We start from the raw sequence: 24,888 nt of genomic DNA on the forward strand, positions 1-24,888 counted from the left end.
GACACTGAGTGGCAGGCGCTGCCCTGGAGATGCCGTGCCAGGCCCTTCCTTGAGCTGCAGACCAACTCCCTCCATCCACTTCCTGTCCGAGGCCACCCGCCTGCAGGGCGCTGCACAGCTGAGCTGTTACCAACAGGCCCTGGAGGGGGCACCTGGGAGGGAGCCCTGTCCCCCAATGTCGCCTCCTCTCGCCTGACCCACGACAGACCCAGCTTTCCTTAGGCTGCCGGCCGGCTGGCCCGGCCCAGCGGACCCCAGGCCCTTCCCCCTTTATCTCCTCCTCCAGGGACGAGGCAGAGGCGAGGACACGTTCATCTGTGAAGATTCCTTTACTTCTAGAAAAATACACGCTGCCATCTGAGGGCTGCCGCTCGCCGGTCGCGGTTCCTGAGGGAGGCAGCCCGGGACCGCGTGGAGGAGCATTAAATAGTCGGGAGAGGTGGGCTCTAAAAAAATCCGTTTCTCCTATTTCTAGAAAAAAAAAAAAAAAAAAAAAGGAGAAACAGACTGCCATCTGCCTGGCTTCCGGTGTGCATGTATGTGCACAGGAGTGCACGTGTGTGCGTGTACACGGGACGGCTGGGGAGGCCCGTCATGCACGGAGGCAGGGGGCGTCCTGGCGGGCCGTAGTGTTGCCCTGGGAGGGAGCCCGGGCCGGGCAGCGCGGTCCCTCGTCCCCGCCGAGACCCAGGCGTCCTGAGGCAGAAGCTGCTCTCCGGTTCCCGTCGGGGCCGGAGCGTGAACACTGTTGCAGAGCGCGGACGGCCGGCTCCCGGGCTCCGAGGGGCAGCCGCCGTGAGCACGTCCTCCCGGCAGGCAGGTTCCGGACGGGCAGCAGAGGACTCTGGGAACCGGCGGGCGGGAAGGAGCAGGTGGGGAGAAGGTGGCAGACGGTCTCCCGGGACGGCGGGACGTGTCCTGGTCCACATCGCCGAGTGACGCACGAGAGCTCGGCCTCCCGTGGCCAGGTGGCAGCTCGAGGCGGAGAGGAGAGCGCAGCGCCAGGCCGCAGGGCGACACGCCGGGCGACACGCGGAGCAGGGGGCGGACCTAGATGCCGATGGCCTGCAGCACCCGCCTCTCGCTGTCGTTGAGGTGGCCCGAGAACATCACGTAGCAGGGCTGCTGCGCGAACTGGCACAGGAAGTCCGTGAGGTACGCCTGCAGGGAGGAGCGGGCGGCGCTGGTAGCACCCAGGCGTGGCCTCCCACATCCTTGGACCTGGGTTAGGTCCAACCGGGGGCTGAAGTCCACAGGGAAACGCTCTCCCCCCAGAACCTTCACCGCAGCCTCGGAAGTGGAACCAGCCCGGCCGGCGTGGCTCAGGGGCTGAGCATCGACCTACGAACCAGGAGGTCGTGGTTCGAGTCCCAGTCAGGGCATTTTCCTGGGTTGTGGGCTTGATCCCCAGTAGGGGGCGTGCAGAAGGCAGCTGATCCATGATTCTCTCTCATCATTGATGTTTCTCCCTCTCTCTTAAATCAATAAAGATGTATTAAAAACAAAAAATTATTTAAAAAAAGGAGCGTAACCACATTGTGGTACAAACACGAAGCGAAGCCCCGCCCCCGCCCCCGCCCCCAGCAGACAGGCGCTCGGCCCCGGCGCTCACCTGCAGGTCCACCTGGTAGAGGGGGTCCTTCAAGGCGTCGGGGTCGTCCTCCTCGTCGTCCTCGTAGTAGTCCTCCTCTGTCACACACGGGGGTGGGGGTGGGGGTGTCAGGCAGGCGCCCAGGCCCGCAAGCACCGCGGGGGTGGGGGGGGGGGTGGGCGGGGCGCTCACCGTATTTACTCGTGGCGAGGATGTCAGACAGGAGCTGGCCCGCTAAGCCCCCCCCCTCCTCCTCGTCCTCCTGGTCCTCGTCCTCGTCCTCCCACATGTCATTGGAGTCGTCTGGTGGAGAGAAAAAGCCGCTGCAGCCACACACGTTCCCCCCCTCCTCGGGCAGGAGAAATGGGCCGGGCTCTGATGCGGCCTGCAGCCCCCACGGGCACGCCGGGACCCAGATCCCCGGGAAGCTCGAAGGAAGAGGGGTGTCCTTCAAGCGGGGGCGGGGGGTGACGACTGAGGCTGGGAGGCTCTGGGACAGCCCCGAGGCGGGCGGGGGCGGGGTCCCTCCCGGGAGGCGGGCGAGCACCTTGGCCCCACTCGGCGGGGGCGGTCTGGCGGGCGGCATTGGCCTCCATGACGTTGGACAGCTCGTTGATGATCAGCTTCAGGATCTTGACCAGCAGAGGAATGTTGGTCCAGCGCTCGGGGTCTGCGGGAAAGAAAAGGCGTCGAGTCAGACTCGGCTCCCCGGCCACGCCCTGTGCTGCAGGGATGCTCGGCAGTCCGCCCGCCAGCTCCCGCCTCCAGACCACACCCAGGCGCTCCCATCAACAGCCACTCGCTTCACCACCTCATCTGCCTGGGGCCAGCACAGGTCAGTTAGGAGAGGCCCGAGTTCAGGGATTCAAGGAGGCAGGTTTCGGCCAGTAATAAAGCTCGGGCACCCGGTAGGGGCCTGGAGCCGAGCACGCAGTCCCCACGACCTGCAGCTGGAGACTGAACCTACAGGTCAGGGCACTCACTGCCTACAGGTCACGGGGTCACAGGCCAAAGGCGGCCGATAATCAGGACTGGACGTGGCCCCGGAGCCGACGGAGCTGGAAGCAGGGCCGCTGGTGCCGAGAAGGCGCCCCCGACCTCAGCGGAGGGAGACCACTGTGCTGATCCCCTGCTCCTTATCAGCCCGTCACCCCCAGTGCCGGTTCCACACCGAGATCGGGGCGCCCCCGCCTCCCGTCTCCCGCGTCACCCACTCTTGGCCGTCTTGGCGCGGGTGCGGACGCCCTCGTCCACGCCGTAGATCTCCTCGCCCTTCACGCGGATGTCCTGCAGCCGCTTGTCATCCGTGTTGATGCCGTGCTGGAGCAGCTTGCACAGGGCCACGGAGCTGAGGGCACACGCGGGACAGCCCTCACCACCCACCCAGAGGCCACCCACGGAGACGGGCATTACGTCCGAGACTCTGACGTGGAAGCAGAGGTCGGGTGGGTGAGCCCCAGGGCCGCTGGGAGGTGCGCTGGGCGACGTGCCGGGCAGAGCCAGGGCAGGGGCAGGCTCAGCGGAGAACAGCCTCCGGCGGTGAGGGCGACGGCAGAGGAGGGTCCCAGCCCACTGAGGTCAAACATGGCGGCCGACCACCTGGGAAGTTCCGGGACAAGCCAGGACGGAGCAGCGCCAGGAGAGGCCCACCTGACTTTGCCCTCGTACTGGCCGTAGAACAGGTGCTGCCGGCTCGTCCACTCGGCCATCACGAACTCCAGGGCGGGCTTGCCGGTGGGCCCGGGCAGGCTGCACAGGAACTCCAGGAGCGGCTCCAGCTGGGTGTGCACCAGGTGGGCGAACACCATGATCAGGGACTGGGGCAGAGGGAGGCCGCCGTCAGGACACCAGGACACGGAGCCTCCCGGTCGGCGTCAGCGTCTCCGGGCCCACACGCCCGCGCTTCATGCTCTCAGGCCGGCGGAGCTCAGTGACCGGGGAGCAGTGTGCGGACTGCACCCCACCCCGAGGCGGCCCGCCCTCACCTGCATGACGCTCAGCGTCTCCGCCTGCTGCATCTTGCTGAGGATGGCGCGCAGGATCTGGTCCAGGTTCTCGCCCAGCTCCCGCCCGGCCTTGCTGATGAGGGTGGAGACCAGGCGGCCCACGAAGGCGGCGGTGAACTCAGAGGTGCGGGGGTCCAGCAGCTGGCTCACCACCTGCATCACGTACCACAGCCCGCCGTGGCCCTGCTCGTCACGCCACTGCGCCACCTGCTCCAGCGCCACCGACACGTAGGCCCGCAGGCACTCGCCGCCGTTCTGGGGACACGGGCAGGGCCGCGAGGTCAGCGAGGGGACCCCGACGGCCTGGGTCTGCACAGACGGGGCGGCTCTCCAGGCTCACACTCTGAGCGGGACCTCGTCTCCTGGGGGCTCGGCCACCGGAGTCAGCCGCTCCCTCAGACACAGACACCACAGTCCCCGCCTCGCCCACTCCGCCCTCAAGGGACAGTGGCCAAGCAAACCGAGTTCAGCCATAAGGGCCACCCTGGTGCTGGGACACACGTCTAAGGCCAGGTCACGGGCGACAGGCACCTGAGACTCCCCAGAGCCCATCTCCTTGACTTCTCAGAGAAGAAACATCCAGAAAAGCCTTCCTCACGGCCCAGGTCTGTGTCTGTGACGCCTCCACAGTGGTGACCCCCAGACACAGGGCGCCCACATCTGTACGACTGCAGCCCCAGAGCACAGACAACAGGCGTGGGCGGTCTGACTGGCCCGGTCCTCTGGGTAAACACACGTGGACACACACGCCGGAGCGTGACCGGTCAGGCCTCAGCCTCCGACAGCACGCGGTACCTGCATGGTGGCGTTGTCGTCCGTGTGCAGGGTGCACTGCGCCACCGCGGGGAACGCCTGGCAGATGAGCAGCTGGGAGAGCGGCGGCTTCGTGCTGCGCACCACGGTGGTCAGGATGTCGATGGCTGTCTGGAGGAGGAGGGAGGTCAGACCTCGGCGGGAGCGCAGCAGCCCCGAGAAAGAAAGGACCCGAGACGGCGGCGCGTGCGCCCAGCCTCCTCGCGGGGGCGCGTCACTTGGCGGCCGTGGACGGACAGCGGGTAGCGAGCTCAGTGTGTGAACAAGGCTCCTCTGGAACAGCCGTTTTCCTGACGCCTCAGAACCCCGTCCCCGAGGGCAGAGCAGCCGGCAAAGTCACCCTGAACCTCAACGTTCACTGGCGTCCTGCCAGCTGGCCGGTGTGCAGGCGGTGAGCTCACACCTGCTCACACCCACCCACACCCCACCTGCTCACACCTCCCACCCACGCCTGACCGCGTGGCTCCGCCCACTCACCGCGCACAGCCCCGCGGGGAGCTTGTCTGCTGGCGCCTGCATGATGCTGACCAGCGTGGGGATCAGCCGCATCTGCATGGGGCCCTGGCAGGCCTCGATCTGGGACAGCTCCTTGAAGATGTCCTGAGCCAGCAAGGCGACGACGGGATCTGAGGTGGACAAGGCAACACGGACCCGCCCGCCGGTCTGCACATGCCGCTGGCTAGAGACGCCGGGTGCGTGGCCCTAACCTAGCGAGCAACGTCTGCGTGGATGACACGCCACACACCCGGGACCCAGCGGACCAATGAACCACCTGAAACAACAGGAGAGATGCCACCTCCACAGGCACACGATCTCCCAAGGCCACGGCTTGGCCTACAACCAGACCGGCTCTTCCCGGGCCAGTCCTGACCGCCTTACCCTGTGGAGCCCGACCAGGGTGCAGTGCGGACACCTCGCCAGGCCACGCCCCCAAGTGAAACGCCATCACCCACGACGTGCAATCATCCCCGAGCACCCCGAGCCTCAACACCGGAGCCCCCTTTACAAACAAACATCCTCGGTGTTTTTTCTGATAATAAAGTACAGACAATACACACCACAGAGAAGTAGCGCAGAACACGCTAAAAAGTGCTAAAGGAAAGAAACCCCGTAACGCCACCGCCCCAACACGCTGACGTCTACGTACGTATGTTTACATACGTGCTTTCCTAACACAAAACCAGCACTGGGGCCTGTAGTCTGTGCACCTGGAAACACTATCTATTACTTATTGTCACGTTAACGTTAGCTCAGCACGCTAAGCATTCTCCTGAAGTTGCGTTTTCACGGCTGTAGTTTCCCATGTTATGGCATCAGCTAACCCTTTACACGCCCACGTTGTTGCTGCTACAGAAACGAGAGGAACACCTGTCCACCTGTCCTCAGATCTCCTTTCTGGGGCAGTGCAGGCCTCTTCCCAGAGCCCATCAGCTGGCTCCTCTCCCCCCGAGAGCAGCAGCCCTCCTTCCCAGCTCTGCTGGCCCAGCCAGGCTCGGCTCTGCTCACGGACAGCCAGTGCTTGCTTAGGGTACGAAAGAGCACCCCCAGGGACAGGCCTGCCCCGTCCCGTGGGCCCCTCCCTGGCGGCATACCGTTGCTGTACTTGAGGAAGATGGCGATGGTGAAGGGGCAGATCTTGCTCTCCACGCTGGCTGTGAACTCGGGGTCCACTGTGCACACGATGCACAGCGTCTCCATCACCAGGTTGAGGACCTCGGAGCTGAACTGCGCGGCCAGGTGGACGAGGCCGTCCAGCACGCTGGGCAGGAAGGGCTGCAGGACGTGCGTGCTCTCCGAGGCTTTCAGCTGGTCACAGTAACTGGGGAGACACAGCGGGCGTCACTTCCTCCCAGGGCAGGCCCCTCGCGGCGTCCCCATCGGTGCTCGCTGTCGGCGTGCTAAAGAGCCGACAACAGAAACAAGGCCTCCAGAGGCTCAGCGGATGCGCTGGCCCAGGCTGGGGCGGCTCACATCCTGTACACCAAGAGATGCGTGTTCACCCCGGGTCGGGGCACATGCGGGAGGCAACTGATTCATGTCTCTCTCTCTCTCTCAAATCAATTTAAAAAGCTGCGATACTACGGTTAAAGAGAATGTTTAAAAAACTGTGTCTTGCCCTGGCTGGTTTGGCTCAATGGAGAGAGTGTCAGCCTGCAGACTGAAGGATCCCGGGTTCGATTCTGGTGAAGGACACAAGCCCAAGTTTCAGGCTCAATCCCCAGTGAGAGGTTGTGCAGGAGGCAGCCGATCAGTGGTTCTCTCTCATCTTTGATGTTTCTCTCTCTCTCTCTCTCTCTCTTCCTTCTTCTCTGAAATCATTTAAAAAATATACTTTAAAGAAGAGAAAGGAATGAACTATAGTGCATGTGACATCATGGATGAACATAAAAATCCCTGTGCTGGGTAAAAGAGTTCAGGCACGCGCACACACGTGCACACACACACACACACGCACACGCACACGCGCGCGCGCGCACACACACACACACTCTGTGTCTATGACCGCGTTATGCGCCAGCTGCTGCTCCCAGGTCGACCAGGACCAGCGGGTCGTGGCTTTGCTCCCCAGCCGTCAGAGCCTCGCCTTTGGTCAGAGCCCGGTGCCCACGGCCAGCTGCTCTGACCACTTCTTCAGAGCTGGTTTGCCACGTGGCCTGGGGTTTCACCGTGCTCTCCGGGTCTCCCAGGTCCCACAGGGCACTTCTGTCCGCGGACGGAGGGCCTGAGCGAGACGTCGGAGGAGCCCCCTTGCTGACGCCAGCGCCCGCCACGCTTCCTGACGCGCGTCACAATGCACAGCGCCGCCCTCTCAACAGGAGGACGGCAGGCAGGTGCAAGGCAGGCGGTCGTAGGACTTCGGGGAGATCGCAGGATTCCAGTGAGATTCAAGTTGGACTTTAGAGAATCCCCCAACCACAACGGTCCCTCTGGGCCGGGCAGGAGGGTAAGGGAACGACCAGGGGTCCTGGCCTGAGCTGTAGTGAGGCCACACCACCCGCACTTGGAGGCAGCGACCCCAGCACGGCCCGGCTCTCCTCCTGCTCGTCACTCGTGCAGCCCTCGGCGGCGAGGCTCCCCGAGCCTCCGGGGCGGCTTGGTGTTTGCAGAGAAGGGGCCCAGCTGACAGGTCCCGGCCAGGGGGTCACAGGGAACCAGGGGCAAGGGAGCAGGACACGTTCCTGGGACGCCTTCCCCATCCGGTCCCACAACAGCTTCACGAGGAACCTCCAGCAACAAAACCCACTGGCAATGCTGTTTGGACTCAGCTCTGAGTAACTTTCTCTTAAAACAGTGTCACCCTAAGGCGGCGTACTCACCCCCAGATGGCTCTCACCGCAGAAATCCGCACGGACGGGGGCTGCGTCTCGTGGAGACCACTAACTGTTGCCTGCAGGAACTGCTGGATCAATTCAGGGGACATAGCAACAGTGAACCGACTGGCGGCCCAGAGTGCCCGACCCAGGAGGAAGGGAGACACTGGGAGGGAGAGAGAGCAATTAGGGGCTGCACAGCACCATCTGTTACCCCCTCCCCCTCCCCCCTTCCCCGGCTTGTCACTCACGGGGTACCACGTACTAGAGACAACTCGGGTGGGAGTAAACACCACCTTTCACCGTTTGCAAAGCAGACCCCAACACTTCAGATTAAAGACCACCGACGCCCCGCTCTCCTCGCCCCCCACCCCGCACTGCCAGGCTGTCCTGCCCTCGGGCCACTGCTGGACACCACAACCTCAGCTGACGTTCTTGTGCTTAAAGCATGCCCACAAATGCCAGTCTGCCGAGGAACGGGCACCTCGGTCAGCACAGAGTTCGAGGCCTCGAGACCAGTGACTCCGCACGGCCCACGGTCTCCCCACGCACTCAGCCCAGGTGCCCGGTCTGCTCCCACTTTCCAAGCACGCAGCGCAGTTTCCCGAAGGCTGCGTGTGTGCGACACCGTGGCTCTGACAGCTAACGGGGCAGATGCTTACATTTCTTACACTTTACTTTCTCAGTTTTCGCTGCTAACGTGTTAAAATTGACACAAAAATTCCAAGGAAAACCTCTTTGGGATCATTGATAATTAAAAAAGGCTGGTATAGAAAAGCTCTTAGCTACAGACCGGATAATAAACGTGACATATTACACCTTTCCCAGTCCTGACACTAAATACTCTCAAATCCCCATGGATTTTAAGACTGTTTGGAGGGCGAATGCTACAAAAACATGCTGGAGGGTTCGAGCAGTCCCACGCTTTCCCCGGACACGGATCACACGCCTCGCCCAGGAGGCACCACGGGCAGAAGCTGCACCAGACGCGCCTGCTCCTCAGACCTCACGTCAGGGCGAGGACGCAGCCCGTTCCCCAGCCACAGCGCAGTCAGAGGGAAAGGGACCTCCCTACAGGCCGCGCCCTGGAGGCTCAGCCACCTCAGCTCTGACCCAGAGCCCGGAGTGAGGGCGAGGCCCGACACTGCCCCTCCAGCCAGAGCACCGGCCTCGGGGGGCGCTCCCCGGGGCGTCCATTGAGGAGAGGTGAGTGACGGACCGGGGCTGCAGCCTGCACGCCCGGCGTCCGTGACGTCCGCGCAGGAGGAGCGTCGGCAGTGTGTGTGGGTCTGTGGGGCAAGGAGAGCCTACACGCGGGCAGAGGCCAAGGAGCCAGAGACACGGCGAGTGAGCCCCGGCAGGCGGCAGGGCTGGGGCACGTGGGAAAGCGGCCGATGTGCCAGAGGGCGCTGTTCAGCTCAGGGAGCTCATGCTCCAGGTGGGAAGAACTTTCCCCCGAGGACACGTGCCCCTGGCTCACCCACCTCCGGGAACAAGGACGAGACGCGGGTCTCAAGGCCGCCGGCCGGCCGCGGAGCCCTACCTGCGAGGTTGAGGTCGGCCAGGACCACGCTGGTGAGGAACCCGTGCATGTCGAAGTGGGCCCGGCCGTTCTTGACGCTGTCGGTGAGGACGGACTTCACCGAGCCCAGCGCCAGCATGCAGGCCTCGTGGATCTTCCACCTGCGGGGACAGCACCGCTGGTGACCGGCCGTGCCGGGCGTTCCGCTGGGAAAGGCGCTGCAGCCCGACCCTCCCTCTCCACCTGGAGCGGAGACAGACACTCGGCCGGCTTCCCGATTAAACAGTCGAGTTCTCCCCGAGGCTTTGAGAAAGGGGCGGAGGAACAGCATCTGAGCAGATGTCGGGGGACCTGCCCTAAAACCAGGTGGTCACAGGCAGCCGAAGGCCCCGAGGCCCGCTCACCAGTGCTCGGCGCCGCTGTTCCTGGCCTGCTCAGCTTCCTGTAAGTGCCGAGTGGCCGCGGCAGCCAGGGCGGCCGCGCTCTCGCCCTGGAAGTCAGTGGCCACAGCCTGTGGAGACAGGAGACGGCTCGTGTGTCTGTGCAAAGCAAACCACTGTTGCCGCACATGTGACTGCGCCGGAACGTCCGTCCTCACACAGGCCGAGCCCGAGGTGTCCCGGACACACCCTCCTGGTGCAGGTCGGGGGCAGAGCGGCATCTGTCTCTGTGGCTGCAGGGCCCGCACTGGGAAAGGCTCATCTGCTAAGGGAACTGGTGTGACCTTTCCCAGGAAACCAAAGAATGAGCAGAACGCACCCTCAATGGGGACCACCCCCCCCCGCCCCGCCCGCAGCAGGTGGCCCGTGGCAGCTTTGCAGGTCTTGGGCCTAGAGACCCCCGAGCCCTCGTCAGAGCTGGAGAGAAGAGGGGCAGGTGCCTGGGCCGTCCCTGTCTAGCCTCACGTGCACGGCCTCTGACCCTCTGCAGAGCCCGCTGCATGGAGGGGACGGGATGTCCTCTCTGACCCAGCAGCAATGACCTTGGAATTCCTGACCCTCCAACTTCATCTGAGATCCCCTCGTTCCCCCTGGGGGACGCCTGGGATAGAGCCGCCCCCCCACTGCTTGCTGGTCTCAGAGGAGCCGAGGGCCGCGGAGCGGTCGGCCGCCTCGGGCAGCCCGGTATTACCAGCAGCAGGTCCTGCGCGGCGATCCTGACCGTGTAGGAGAACGTGTCGTCATCCTCGTCCTCCACGAACTGCTGGGGGTTGGCCGTCCACACTTTGATCTGAAAGGACCCGCAGGGAAGCTGTTGGAGGCTGCCAGCCGGCCGCGCGCCCTCCTCACCGCGCTCACGCTCGCGCGCGGAGGACTCAGCCCTCTGTTCTCTGGGACAGAAGCCCAGCTCGAGGCGTTTCTCTTTGGTGTGAGAAGCAAATCCCCCGAGGTCAGCAGCGAAGGCAATGCCCTCGAGGGGCCGGCCACCAGCTCTGCTTGTCCATCAGCTGTTACTTTTTAAAAACCCTCACCTGAGCGTGTTCACTGACTGTAGAGGGGGAGGAACACTGACCGGGAAAGAAGCATCAATGGGCTGCCTCTCCTACATGCCCAACCAGGTCCAAACCCGCAACCTAGATCCGTGCCCGACGGGAACGGAGCGCGTGGCCTTGCGTGCGTAGGACGGTGCCCCCACCGAGCACACGGGCAGGGCCACTGCTCCTCTTTCAGATCCCCCTTCTGAAGAGACCAGACCGGATGGGGTTTAGCGTGAAGGTGAGGTCCATGCTGGTGGCTGACACGAGTCATTCTCCTGTGTCTTACGCGCTCTTTCTTTCTTAAGCGGTGACCTCGTCTCTATTTACAGAGAAGGAGGTCATCCCAGGCGAGGGCCTGGGTCGGGGTCCTGCAGGCCGGGTGCCCATGGCCCGTCCACGATGCCGCAGCTTCCCCAGCACGTCGCAGGAAGTTACCCTCCCCGTGTCTATTGTTAGAAACACCCTGGCGCCGGGTGTCCTGGCTCCGGGCGCTCACCTGCTCCTCGGTGATCTGCATGTACAGCAGGATGTAGTAGATCAGCTCCGGCAGGGCTTTCCTGACGGTGCTTTTGAACTTGCTGTTCTCCAGCAGCGCGTGAACAAACTCGAAAATGCTGAAGACGAGGTTTTCAAAGCCCAGGACTTCGCCTGCAGGAAGTGCAGAGACAACGTGAGCGACAGGAGCGTGAGTGACAGGACGTACGCTGGGAACAGACGACACGACCTGACACTGAGAACTCTGCTCCCAGGGAATGCGGGACAGCACCGTTCCCCAGCACGTGTCTGACCTGAGACACTAACACGACGACAGCAGAGGAAGCGTCCCCCCCGACCCCCGGCGGCTCCGACAGACAGAATGCCGGGGCGGCGGGGCCAAGGCCAGGCCCCGTGACGGGGGACGCCGGCACGCGCCCGGTCCCACAGCCGCACGGCGAAGGGAAACCTGACGGGACCGTGCTGAGAGCGAGCCCCCGGCCGCTTTCCCTGCGGCTGCTCTGGCCCAGGCCCCTCGGCGCAGCCGCACCACGCACCGTCCGAGTCCACGGGGTCCTGCACCTCCTCCGTGTAGTTGACCTCTGTCCTCACGTAAGTATGACGGGGAGTAAAGGAAGTCAACTGCTCCACACGCTACAGGGAGGGCGGACACGGGGGAGACACCGCTAACACGGGAGCAGGGACGTGGCGAGCCCGCCCCCGCGGCCAGCCGGAAGGATATAAGGCCGCGCTCTCGGTCAGGGTGTTCCAGACGATGGGCAGGATCTGCTGCATGGAGGACACCATGTGCTTGGGGAAGTTCTTCACCAGGGCGGTCACGGCCTGTGCCGGGGGAGGACCACGGCAGGATGTCAGGGAGCGGACGCCCTCACGCCGCGGACGCCCTCACGCCGCGGACCTCACCGGTCACCGGCCAACGCTCACCTTGAGGACTTCCATCTTAAACCCGCTGTCGGAGGTGGGCCCGTCGGGGATCTGCAGGGCCTGCACGAAGGCCTCGGTGAACTGCTGCACCACAGGGAAGATGAGCACTCTGGCTGCACCCTGAGGCCAGAGAGCCGAGTCAGCACCGACGCGGCCCACCGGGGCCAGGCCCCCTCCACCAGCCCTCGGCGAGGCCCCCCTTCCGAGCTCCCTCTGAACCCAGGGCCGGCGTTCCCGGTGAGCTTCCACACGAGGCCGTGACCCACCAGAGTCCGGGCTCTCGTGTGAACAGGAGCAGGACGAGGTGCTGGAAGAAGTAAGGCTCCCACAGGACCCTGAGCCACCTGCGCCCGAAAACCACCCCACGTCCCGTGTCCCCACTCCCCGGCATGTGCGTCTGCGAGCACGGCTGCCCGCAATGAGCACTGTACCGTGAGCCCAGGTTCCCTACCTTCTCCAGCTCCTCCATGTTACAGATCATATGGGCACAAGTGGTGAAGATCTCCACAGCTCGGGAACGGGTCCGGATGCCATACACCTGGGAAGAGGCACAGACGGCGTGAGACGGTGCCCGTGCGCCTGTGACAGAAGCTGAGCCCTCGGTCCCGACGTGACGGGGCTCCGAGACGGGATGTCGCCCACTCCTGCCCGGGACAGATTCTGCCCTTCGGTGAACAAAAGGCAGCAGACAGCTGGGACTCAGCGGATGAGCCTTCCACGCTCACAGCCCTCGTGGGCGATCTGATGGGAAACCAGGCCCGGCACTGCCTGCACCCCCGGCATGTGGATGTGTGCCGCTCGGGGTGCAGGCCCTTGGGGACAGAGAGCAGGAGGCGGTGCAGCACCCCGCCAGGCTGCTGTGACTGTGAAGAGCTGTTCGTGCTCGTCAGCACGTCGACGGGGGGACATGACACCCTGTGAGCACCGCATCGTGTGAGCACCGCGGTGACAGGCTGCTCTCACTGCCCAGCGGGGAGCGAGGCGGGAGGGAGTGGTCAGCCCGGACTGCGGGCCACAGGGTGCAGGAGGGTGACAAAGGACGGCCACCCTATCTTTGCGCTGGGGATGGGCAGCAAACACAGGGCTCCCGCTGGGAGGGAGGCTGCCGGCCGGGCGGAGACCGCGTACCTCGGCCATGGTGAAGATCTTGTACATCTCCGGGAGGATGACGGGGGCCACGAGGGGCATCTGCGTGTCTGTGACTTCCCGCGTGAATTCTACAAAGAGAAAAGGAGTACAACCCGCTCGGTAAAGACAGTGAGCGGGAAAACTTCAAACTGCTTCCGGTGGCAGCTCCCCAGCAGGCGGCAACAGGTGCAGACACGGCCTGCGGGCCTGTCCCGGGGAGGGAGGAGCTACTACGTGGTAGGAAAGGAACAGTTCAGAGATAAAGGAGAGGACACGAGATTGAGGAAGAAAACCTTCCTGGGCCCTGAAGGAAGTCCGTGACAGAAGGGGGTGAAGCGTGTGAGGCCGCCGTCGGGAAACCCGTGTGAACTCGTCCGTGGCCACGCGTCAACGTTCAGGTGCACATCGAGGCGTTTCCCCTCGGGTTCCGGTTCCCGCACGCGCCTGGCGAGCTGTTCTGATGCACATGAGCTCACGAGGCTCCACCCCCACTCTCCCCCCTCCCAGTGAACGGCATCTACTGGCTGGACGCGAGCCTGCCGCTCACGGGACAGACCATGTGCCCAACGCAACCGACTCGCGGAAGGAGACCTGAAGGTGAGGGGATGCGGGCCGTGCCTTTTCCTTTAACTCCCAAACCGCCACGAGGCAGAGAGCACGGTGGACCGGGCTCACAGCACCGATCGAGCTCAGAAGAGACGCACCAAATCTCCCTGGACGAGTGCAAGCATTTTCATTCTGCTCGACCGTTCCTAACTTTGTCCTGGTGGAACCACGACAAAAACTCCGTCTAATAAAGGTGACGACAACCATAACGGCTAGCACTGACGAGTGCTGGGATGAAGGCTTTACGGAGATGAGCCCATTTAATTTAAACGACTCAGGAGACCACTGAGGCAGATGCTACATCTTACTTTTACACACAAGGAACCCTGACCCGAGGGAAAGCCAGAACACGATCTGAAATCAAGTGCTTAGCCAGCAGCTGCAGCCTGGCCTTGGGCGTGCGGTCTGAGCAGCAGACACCACACCAACCGAGTTCCCTGCAGAGAGCAGACGGGCGGGAGGACGGGCAGGAGAGGAGGAACTGGGAGGAGCCGCGGCACAGCGGAGTCACACAGGCCAAGCCCTGCTGCTCGGAGCCCCCCCCCCTCACACAGGCTTCTAGTAAAGACGACGGCGGTGGGAGCAGGGTCCGCGCCGGAGGCTCTCACCTGTCAGCACGCGCATGGCCCCGTGGACGGCGTTCAAGTCTCCGCTCACCAGCATCTCCATGAGCAGGTTGAAGAGCTGGGGCCAGGCTTCGGGCCAGTCCCAGTGGGCGATGGCCGACACTGCGTAGGCCACGCTGGAGCGCACCTTGCTGATGGACTCCCTCAGCCCGCTGGGCAGCAGCTCCCGGATGAAGATCTTTGCCTGCGGGAGGAAGCCGCCTGCGCTCAGACCAGCTGTGGTGCTCAGCGAGTCCCACCCAGCTGACGGGTTAGCCGACTCTGCATGCGAGAACTAACAATCAGTATTCCCTCGACGTGCAGACCTGCCAAACAATTCAGACTCCCCCGCGGGCCGCCGCCCGGGCAGCCACCACAGCAGCACCGGCTCCATGTGGCCACGGACACCCACGTCATTACGACGGAGTCAGAGGAAACCCTGCCCCCAGCTGCAGGGCCACACAGCGCTCGGCACCCAGCACAGCAGCAGCCACCGTCTGAGCAGACACAGACGGCTCGCAGCTGCAGAGCCCTGGGGACAGCCCGCGCCTCAGAATTTCTCGGGGCCCAGGATGGCTGCACAGCTCTGTCCCAAACAGAAACGTCACTTCATTCAATCCTCACACAACTCTTCGGAAGTTGGAGCTGAGAAGAAAAACACTGCGGACTGGGACGTGCCGCCATCGGCCTGCCACCGAGCACGTCTAACCCCTCACCCGGAGTGTCCACAGCACCAGCCGCCCGCCCGCCCGCCTCCTCGGCCCAGCCCTCCGACCCTCCGCGTCCAGGCAGACTGGTCAGTGGCTGCCCTCACCCTTTCCGTAGTTTCTGGGGGCCTGAACTTCTCCGAGTGGGCACACCAGTGCGTCTCCACATATTGCTTCAGAATGACCGAGGCCAGCTGCGAAGGGAACACGCGTGTCCACAGCAAGAAAAGGCATTTTCACGTGTCAACACACCACACACCCGCCCGGTCCACCCGATGCAGCTAAACCTGGTGCAAACCCCAGGTTACTTACAAAGTGACTTCACTCTTTCTCTTTCCCAGAACAAAGTTTCACGTCCAAGGACAGGGAGTTACTTACGAACTGGGCCAATCCGGCCGGACGTACCTGACGAATTGCGAGGGCCCCCTGGGGGTCCACGGTCAGCTCGGCCAGGTGGACACCGAACTCTGGAAGAGAGAACTATTGTGAGTCCAAGAGAAGCAGGAGAGCCACAGCCATTACTGAGCTGGAAGCCGGGTGCCAGCAAGGAAGGCTCCGGAAGGCCCGCAGGGAGAGCTCCGGCACCAGGTCACCTTCTCCATCACCACACGGCGCCTTCCCGCCCCTCCCCCCAAGGCGGCGACACCTTCCTCCTAAACCAACGGCGAATGCGTACCTAACTGACACCGGTACGATCTGACCCCAAGGAGAAGGTGAGATCTCAGGAGCTGCTAGATCCGCACCCCCAGATAAGAGACGATTTAAGTCTAAGAAAATCTGGCTTTCAAAGGTTCAGTCCTACAAACACAACTGCTGTAAGTTAACAGTTTTCGATGAGCAATGAAGGCAGAAATCTCAATATGCATTTGGGAGGCTAAACAACTTTTACTCCCAAAATAAAACTTAGATCCTTAAATGCAACCCCCATAAAAATCCCAGCAACGTTTGTTTGTTTGTTTGTTTGCAGAAATAGAAACATCCACCCTAAGATTCACCTGGAATCTCAAGGGAAGCACGAAAAGCCGAAAGACCAAAACGGGAACCCTCACCCTTAATGTTTCAGAACGCACACAAGCCTAGTGACCAAGACAGGGAGGCTCTGGCACAGACACAGACCAGTGGAGGGGAACAGAGCGCGCGTCTGCGGTCACGTGACTTCTACTGGACGGGGAAAGGACAGTCTTTTCAACCAATGATGCTGGGACACGGGGACCCACGGGCCGAAGGATGAAGTGAGACCCTCACTTAAAACCAGAACCCAACGGGCCAGAAGCCTGGATGTGAGACCCAGAAGCAAACACAGAAGAGGAACTCACGACACTGGGTAGGCAATGATTTCCTGATGTGACACAAAACACAGAGAACGAAAGAAAAAGACATACCGGACTCCATACAATTTAAAGTATTTGTGCATCGAAAGACACTATCAATAGAGTAAGAAGGCAGGAAGCGTCTGACTCCCTCATCCGCACTGACCTGCCCCGCCCTCCCCACGGCTCCCGGAAGTGGCCCAGCATGCGTGCGTGCGTGCGGTCCGTCGGTCTCGCCTGCGCTTCTTTTGCACGAAGGAGCGGATCGGGCGCATCCCTCCTGTTTACATGAAGAGCAGTAGATACTCTTCCGCACTCGGCTTCTCTCCAGTTACACTGTACCCAGGAGCTCACCCTCACCCAGCTCACCGAGAGCCCTCACTGTCACAGCTGCACAACACACCACCGCACGCCACTGCTGAACCGCTCGCCTGCTGGGCAGTGAGCGCCCTGCACTTGGCTTTTAGAAACAACCGCAGCGCATGTGCGTGCACTGTCACTCGCGGAAGGCTATCTCCAGCTGCAGCCCCCCAGCGGATGCGGGACTCTGAGCGGTAGTCAGAGAGCCTCTCCTTAGGCCAAGGTTAGAGAAGAAGTCGCCATGTTTTCATGTAGAACGTGTGTGGTTTCCGTGTAAGTATTTAGACTTCCATCCGTGTGTGGTGTAAGATCCTGACCCAACTCCAAATGGCCACGCAGGTGCCCCCGCCTTGAAGCCTGTCTCGACCTGTGGTCGGGGAGGCCCCCAGCTGTGCCACTAGTTCCCTCAGGACCCGTGCCTGTTCCTGCGCCAGCGCCAGGGTATGTTCATTAGAGGCCGGCTCTCTGGGTGGCCAGGTCCTCCCACTTAAAAGAAAAGTTTTATTGATTTCAGAGAGGAAGGGAGAGAGAAAGACAGGAACATCCATGATGAGAGAGAACCACTGGTTAACTGCTTCCTGCATGCTCCCTCCTGGGGATCGAGCCCACAACCCAGGCGTGTGCCCTGACTGGGAACCGAACCAGCAGACTTGGTGCACGGGACGACGCTCAACCAACGAGCCACACGGGCAGGGCCGAGGCGAGGTTCTTGACTGTATCTGTAATCCAATCCAAAATGGCTCCCAACGGCCTTGCCAGGGAAGCCTTTACTTACTAACGCCTCCCGTCTTTCCGTCTTTTGTCCCTTCTCCCCTCATCCTTGCTCCCCTTTCTCCCCTTTCGCCCCCCAGGCAGAAGCATCATCTACCTAAGGCTGGTTTAGAAGGATGAGCCGAGGAGAGCAGGAGGGTGAAGCATGAGGCGCGTGCGAGCGGATCCGGCCGGCCGGCAGGGAAGCTACTGGGGGGCACAGGGGGCTGTGAGCCGGCCCTGCGGGAGGAGGGGTGCTGAGCACAGCTCTGGAGAAGCCCCTTTTCTCACGGGGGCCGGGAAACACAAAACCACAGCTGAAAGGGAAAGAAAACTCCACCACTGGCCTTGTTCCGAGCGTGGCCGCCTTCCGCTCGGCGCAGTGCCCGGGAGCGCCATGCCCGGGAGCGCCCATGCCCAGGGGTGCGTCTGGGTCCTCGAGGGGCTGCTTTCGCAGGTGACAGTTTATGCTAAACTGCAAGAGAGCCAGAAAAGCGCCCGTGAGAACGAGGAGGCGGCTCCAGCCGGAGGGGCACCCCGAGGCCTCTGGGGGATGTCACAGACTCGGGCAGCATCTGAAAGCCAGGAAGGGAGGCGAGGCAACGCCCCGCCCAGCTCAAGTGCCGGTGGTGGAAGGAAGAAAAACGTGTTTCTGTGACGATCTGCCGGGAGAAGGCAGAACAGACTAGTCAAGACCCAACGATGGGGAGACACCTTCATTCCGACAGAGAAAAAGAAACAACGGAAAAACGACCAAGAGTCTAAATCTAGTTCTAGCAAAAGTCTGTGCTACGCCGGCCTAGAGAATTAAAGCTCGTGAATGAAATGCACTCCACCGCCTGGATGATGCTACTGAGAGGAAAAGGAGGAAAAAGAAGCAGAGGAAGGAAAAAGCTTTATTCTAAGACGTAAAACAGTGAAGCATAAACACAGACACACGAAGAGCGTGTAAGTCCCACCGAGAGGAGCCGGCGGCCGAGCACCAGCACGGACGCCATCGGAGCCCAGAGCCACGGCCGCTCACGGCCTCTCCAGTCCGAGCTATTGCTTATAAAATGCTCGGTCTCGCCTGCCTAGCAAACAAGACGGATTAGAAAACGCGCCAACAGATCACCTGCCTTCTAGTTTAGCTCCGTTGGGGTAGAGCACCGTTCCCGCAAACCCGGCAGTGTCCTGGGACCAGAAGGCAAGGCGTTTTCTACGACGAGAATAAAACTGAAAAGGGAGGCAACGCCACACGCGTGAGAAGGACTCGCTCATTCGCCGGCCTGCCGGGCCGGACCCGCAGAGCTGGGCCTCAGTGCCTGGGACCTCACCTGAAGGTGGGGAGGGAACTACTGACTGTGAGAGGACAGAAGGTAAGACGGGAGGGAGGTACTCTGCACCCGAGGCCAGGAGAGAAGCGGGGACTGCATCGCCATCCTCCATCGGAAACCAGGCAACCACGGGGTGCGTTTCCGTAGTTCCCCCATAAACTAGGGAAGCGGGCGATTTAAACACCCACCCACCCCGAAACCGGTGTGGCTCAGTGGACAGAGCATCGGCCTGCGGACTGAAGGGTCCCGGGTTCGATTCCGGTCAAGGGCATGGACCTTGGTTGCGGGCACATCCCTGGTGGGGGTTGTGCAGGAGGCAGCTGATCGATGTTTCTCTCTCATCGATGTTTCTGACTCTCTATCCCTCTCCCTTCCTCTCTGTAAAACATCAATAAAATATATTTAAAATAATAATAATAATAATAAACACACACCCAGCCTCCAAAGGGCCCAAAGCAGCATTCAGCTAGAGCAGGCGTCCTCAAACCACGGCCCGCGGGCCACATGCGGGTGTTTTTGCCGTTTTTTTGTTTTTTTTTTTTTACTTCAAAATGAGATATGTGCAGTGTGCATAGGAATTGGTTCATCGTTTTTTTTTAAACTATAGTCCGGCCCTCCCACGGTCTGAGGGACAGGGAACTGGCCCCCGGTTTAAAAAGTCTGAGGACCTCTGAGCTAGAGGCATGACAGGGGCTCAGCCTCCCTGCCCGCCCTGGGGCCAGGCCTGCACCTGCCACGCCCCCGCCACCTGCGGGCCCGCGTGCGCTCCGGTCCACTCCCGCCCACTCCTCCATCCCACGCAGAGCTCCGCACGTCGCTGTAATTCTTCACGCCCAGGCCCCCGAGGAGGAGGAAGGCGAGGGGCTGCAACCCTAGGGCTGACCCGGCCGAGTCGGACCAGGGCCCTGCCTCGGGGGCAGCGGGACGGGTCGGGACGGGACCACCGGGCACCCTCGGGGGAGGCCCTCAGCTCCGTCCCCCGCGATGCCTGGCCGCCAGGAGGCTCCTCGGCCGGTCGCTTGTCCTCCCGCGCACCCCAGGGGGGGCAGGGACTCGGATGGGGGACACCCGGCTGCTCCTCTCGCGGGGCCTGGCGTCCCTGAAGCTGCTGGACCCCCCAAATCATCCCCGCGTCTCAATGGAGCGAAAGTCGCCCCCACAGCTCTGTCGGGGTGCGGGAGGGTGCAGGTCCCATTCAGGGGAGACGAGTCTTGCTTTTTTTTTTTTCTTTCGTTTTAAAGATTCTTATTGACTTCAGAGAGGAGGGAACAGAGAGACACATCCATGATGAGAGCATCTGGGGTCGGCCGCCTCCTGCACGCCCCCGACTGGGGATGGAGCCACAACCCCCGCCGGTGCCCCGACTGACCGGGAATCGAACCCTGACCTCCTGGTACGGGGATCGATGCTCAGCCACGGAGCCCCCGGCCGGGCGCGCTCCCACGCTCCCCCAGAGACACCCCAAGTCAGGGACGGGAGGGACGGGAGGGACGGGAGGGAAGGGAGGGGACGGGAGGGACGCACGGCGCTGGGAGCGGGGGCGGCGCTGGAGGGTCCCTATGGGTGCGGGGTGCGGGGTGCGGGGTGCGGAGGGGGCCCTCGCGGGGGGCGCCCCGGCGGGCCAGGCGCACGTCGGTGCCTGCAGGGCCCGGAGGAAGGCCCGCCCCGCCCGCAGCCGCCGCCCCACCGTCCAGGCGCCCGCGGGACAAAGCGCGCAGACAAAGGGCGGGCGGGGGCGCGCGGGGCTCTCACCGACTCGCGGGCCGGGACCCAGGGCCGCCCTGGCCCGCGGCCTCCGCGATGCACGGCGCCGCCGGCCCGGCCGCTCGGTCCTGGCGCCCGGACCCACCGAGCACGGCCCGGCTTCGGCCTCCGGGCCTGACCTCGATCCCGGGGGCCCGGCCCTGGCCCCCGCGGCGCCGCCCCCCACCCCCCGCCCCCCGCCTCAGGCCCCGGCGTGTCCCGCGTCCCCGCCGCCGCCCCGGCGCCCGCCGCTCACTCACCCTCCGTCACCTCCAGCACCTTGATCTGCTCCTCGGCGGCCGCGCGCACCTCCTGCACCGGGGACAGGATCCCGGTGAGCGTGTCCACCAGCGCCTCCTTCAGGCCCTGGGCCACCGGCCCCGGGAGCCCCGAGGCCGCGCCCGCCGCCGCCGCCGCCATCTTGCTGCGCTCAGCCCGCCAGCCCCGAGGCCGGGCCCGCCCCGCAGGACGGCGCCCGCGCGCGGCCAATCCCGCGAGGCCGCGCCTGCGCACCAGAGGCGGCGGGGGCGCCGGGCGCCGGGAGTGCGCGTCGGCCTCCGCAGACAGCGCCTCCTGCGGCGGGGACGAGAACTGCACCTCCCTCCGCCGGAGTGGGGATTCTGAGAAACGGAGCCCCAAAGCAGAGCACTAGGTGTGCGGGTGAATAATGCGGGTTTTTCTCAATAGATGGGAGTCACACGTATGTTGATATACATGCGATGTGACATGTGTGCTGTTTTGTTGTATCGCTCCTTCAGACGACCCCGTGTTCCGATCGACGGCACACGCACTTTCTGAGCAGCCCCCTTCAAAGTGAAAAATTGGGTCTCTGCATGGTCTGCCTCAAAACAAGAAAAGTTCTATTGGGACGGTACCCACAAATGACCTGAAAGATGGGGGAAAGTGTAGCTAGCGATGGACATTGCTAATGCCCACCTGCACACCCACCTGCCCTCCCACCTGCACACCCACCCGGATGCCCACCTGCACGCCCACCCGGATGCCCACCTGCACACCCACCCGGATGCCCACCTGCACGCCCACCTGGACTCCCACCTGCACACCCACCTGGACTCCCACCTGCACGCCCACCCGCATGCCCACCTGCACGCCCACCTGCACGCCCACCCGGATGCCCACCTGCACGCCCACCTGCACGCCCACCCGGATGCCCACCTGCACGCCCACCCGGACTCCCACCTGGACTGTGGGGAGTGGCCTCCAGGAGAGAGCCCCCACATGGGGGGGTATTTCCTCCAGATAAGTCCTTATGTGACGACTGAGAAGGAATCCTATGAGCTGAAAATGGGCCAGTGGTCGGCAAACGGCGGCTCGCGAGCCACATGCGGCTCTTTGGCCCCTTGAGTGTTTAGCAAAGGCCAGCTTAGGAGTCCCCTAATTAAGTTAATCACAATGTACCTACCTATATAGCTTAAGTTTGAAAAACTTGGCTCTCAAAAGAAATTTCAGTCGTTGTACTGCTGATGTTTGGCTCTGTGGACTCACTGGGATAACCTACTTCCCCCTACGCCCCCCTGAGAAATTAAGGCTGGACATTTAAGGGGGGGAGGGGGGACAGGAGTCATTTTCTGTGGATGGACCAGGGCTGGTCTCACCAGTGACTCAAAGGATAAAGATGCTCTTGTCCGGCCGGCGTGGCTCAGTGGTTGAGCGTCGACCTAGGAACCAGGAGGTCAGGGTTCGATTCCCGGTCAAGGGCACAGGCCTGGGTTGCAGGCTCCATCCCCAGTGTGGGGCGTGCAGGAGGCAGCCGATCCATGATTCTCTTATCACTGATGTGTCTCTCTCTCTCTCTCCCTCTCCCTTCCCCTCTGAAATCAATAAAAATATATACAAAATAAAACAGAAGGAGGTGCGGGGGTCTAGCTGGGGTTGGAATTCATTTTTTAAAAGATGGTTAAAAAAAAAAAAAAAAGGCAAATGGCCACCATCAGTCTCGCCCTCCAGACCAAGGCCCGGGCTACCAGATGAACGGAGACAGAAACCAGACAGAGAGGGGGCTGGAGAGCGGACAATTCAGGCGATAACTTTATTGAAATGCAAATGGCATCGGAACAGGGGAGTCTTGCTGGACGGAGTCGTGCCCCCCGGCCGGGGGAGGGCAGAGGGCCCAGATGGGGGGACCTCTTCAGCGGGGGGGGGGCCCTGGGCGTGGGTTTAATTTCCAACCAATTTGTTACATAGAACGAATGACTGGGGGGCAGCCCAGCTCCCGACAGGATTGTTCCCGCACTATATACATCGCTCGGCTTTCCGGACTCCGCCTCGCCTTCTCTGCATTCGATATAAAAGGGGGCAGAGCGAAAGAGGAGGGTCCAAGGAGAAAAAACAAACAAACCATAAGCGCACAGACACACACACAGCCTGGTTGGGGGTATTCTCTGCCCAATAAATTAAAACAAAACAAAAAAAAATAAATAAAAAGGAGTTCCCCCTGAGGATCACCATGCATTTGAGAAACAGACTCCATTGCGTGAATAGTGAGGCCTAAAACAGGGGAGTTGGGGGGGCGGGGGGACCTCGCTGGGGCTGGAATGCATTTTTTTAAAAGATTGTTAAAAAAAAAAAAAGCCATTAGGAAGTGGAGGCTACTACACAGCAGCAGCCAAGACTGGGGGGGGGGACAGGGGGGCTCCTGCCTCATCCCCAGACACCTCCGTCTCAGAGAAATGGCAGAGAAGCGGAAGGTCCACAGGAGGTGACCCCAGAGGGCCTGCCGTCGTCTGCCTTCGGGGAACCGAGGGGTGATGTCGGCGCAATGGCTTCAGCCCCACGGTCCTCGGGTTCCGGTCCCCCCGCCCGCCGAAAGGCTGGGTTCCGGAACTCAGAGGCTGAGTCGTAGTACGCGCCTTTGTCCTCCACCCACGAAGCTCACTCACAGGGAAAGTCAGTCGGCACACATCCACACAGAACCAGGCATACAGAGCTCATCTCCCCCAGGACCCGACCAGCTAGACTCTGCGAAGTTTGGACCGATACCACCGTCCCTTTTTATAAAGGACTAGTGACCCGGTGCACGAAATTCGTGCATTGGGGGGGGGGGGTCCCTCAGCCCCCGGCCTGCACCCTCTCCAATCTGGGACCCCTCGGGGGATGTTGGACCGCTGGCTCCTAACCGCTCATCTGCCTGCCTGCCTGATCGCCCCTAACCACTCCGCCTGCCAGCCTGATCAACCCCAACTGCCCACCCCCCCTTCTGGCCTGATCACCCCTAACTGCTTGCTCCTGCCAGACAGATTGCCCCCAACGGCCCTCCCCCGCCGCCGGCCTGCTCACCCACAACTGCCCCTCCTGCTGGCCTGATCGCCCCCAACTGCTCCCGCCGCCCCCCCCCCCCCCCGCCCCCGTCAGCCTGATCACCCCTAACCGCCTCTGCCTCGGACAGAGGCTGCTGGTCCGGAAATGCACATGGAGAACCACGTCTCTAAGAAATGAGAATTGTTGCCCCGGCCGGTTTGGCTCCGTGGATCGAGCATCGGCCTGCGGATTGAAGGGTCCTGGGTTCGACTCCGGTCCAGGGCACGTACCTCGGTCGCAGACTCAATCCGCCAGCCCCAGTCAGGATGTGTGCGCGCGGGAGGCAACCCATCGATGTGTCTCTCTCATATCGACGTTTCTCTCTCTCTCTGTCTCTCCCCCTCCCTTCCACTCTCTCTAAAAAAATCAATGGGAAAATATCCTTGGGTGAGGATTAAGGGGAAAAAAAAAAAAAATCAAGTCCACTCACTGCTGTGAGCACTCGCATCGTAAAACCTTCTCCAGGCACGACCACGGAGAAAAACAGCCGGCCCCCGGCACTGGGAGGACCCGTCCCACAGGGTTCATTTCCCACGGCACCCGGCTCCCTGCGGCCTCGGCATTCCGGTGGGTGCCCTCACGTGGAGACCCCGCCGTTCCCCGTTCACGCTCCTCTTTGCCAGGGCCAGGCGGAGCGGACACGCACACACGGGCCCTCACCGGCGTGGGGCGGACCACGGTTGACTGAGGACTCGTGAAGATATAGAGTTGATTCAGCCCGGCCGGCGTGGCTCTGGGGTTGAGCATCGACCTAGGAACCAGGAGGTCACGGTGCGATTCCCGGTCGGGGCACAGGCCAGGGTTGCGGGCTCGATCCCCAGTGTGGGGCGTGCAGGAGGCAGCCGATCCGTGATTCTCTCTCATCACGGATGTTTCTCTCTCTCTCCCTCTCTCCCTCTCTGAAAT

At 62.3% G+C, this 24,888-nt stretch overlaps 1 protein-coding gene across 1 annotated transcript; it reads right to left on the reverse strand.

Moving 5' to 3' along the window:
- Nucleotides 1-306: 306 nt before the first annotated feature.
- IPO9 (importin 9) lies at nt 307-21,118 on the reverse strand. The gene is made up of 24 exons (XM_054713136.1): nt 20,925-21,118; nt 15,591-15,652; nt 15,293-15,379; nt 14,482-14,683; nt 13,268-13,356; nt 12,591-12,677; nt 12,140-12,259; nt 11,937-12,037; nt 11,752-11,810; nt 11,217-11,368; nt 10,375-10,473; nt 9,648-9,754; nt 9,265-9,404; nt 7,728-7,887; nt 6,003-6,229; nt 4,888-5,036; nt 4,393-4,521; nt 3,577-3,852; nt 3,242-3,408; nt 2,806-2,939; nt 2,139-2,261; nt 1,784-1,894; nt 1,613-1,689; nt 307-1,161 (listed from the first exon to the last, which is right to left on the reverse strand). The coding sequence occupies exons 1-24, from the start codon at nt 21,082-21,084 to the stop codon at nt 1,051-1,053; spliced, it is 3,129 nt and encodes a 1,042-aa protein (XP_054569111.1). The 5' UTR covers nt 21,085-21,118; the 3' UTR covers nt 307-1,050.
- Nucleotides 21,119-24,888: the final 3,770 nt, after the last annotated feature.

Source organism: Eptesicus fuscus, chromosome 24, assembly GCF_027574615.1.
Source record: "Eptesicus fuscus isolate TK198812 chromosome 24, DD_ASM_mEF_20220401, whole genome shotgun sequence".
Classification (NCBI taxonomy): Eukaryota; Metazoa; Chordata; class Mammalia; order Chiroptera; family Vespertilionidae; genus Eptesicus; species Eptesicus fuscus.

Bases quoted from the DNA above. Each gene is read 5' to 3' on its own strand.
- IPO9 (XM_054713136.1), bottom strand. From the start codon at position 21,084: ATGGCGGCGGCGGCGGCGGGCGCGGCCTCGGGGCTCCCGGGGCCGGTG. The intron at 13,357-14,481 runs GTGAGAGCCTCC...TTCTCTTTGTAG, and splicing joins GGCCATGCGCGTGCTGACAG to AATTCACGCGGGAAGTCACA. The intron at 2,262-2,805 runs GTGGGTGACGCG...TCTTTCCCGCAG, and splicing joins CCGCGCCAAGACGGCCAAGA to ACCCCGAGCGCTGGACCAAC.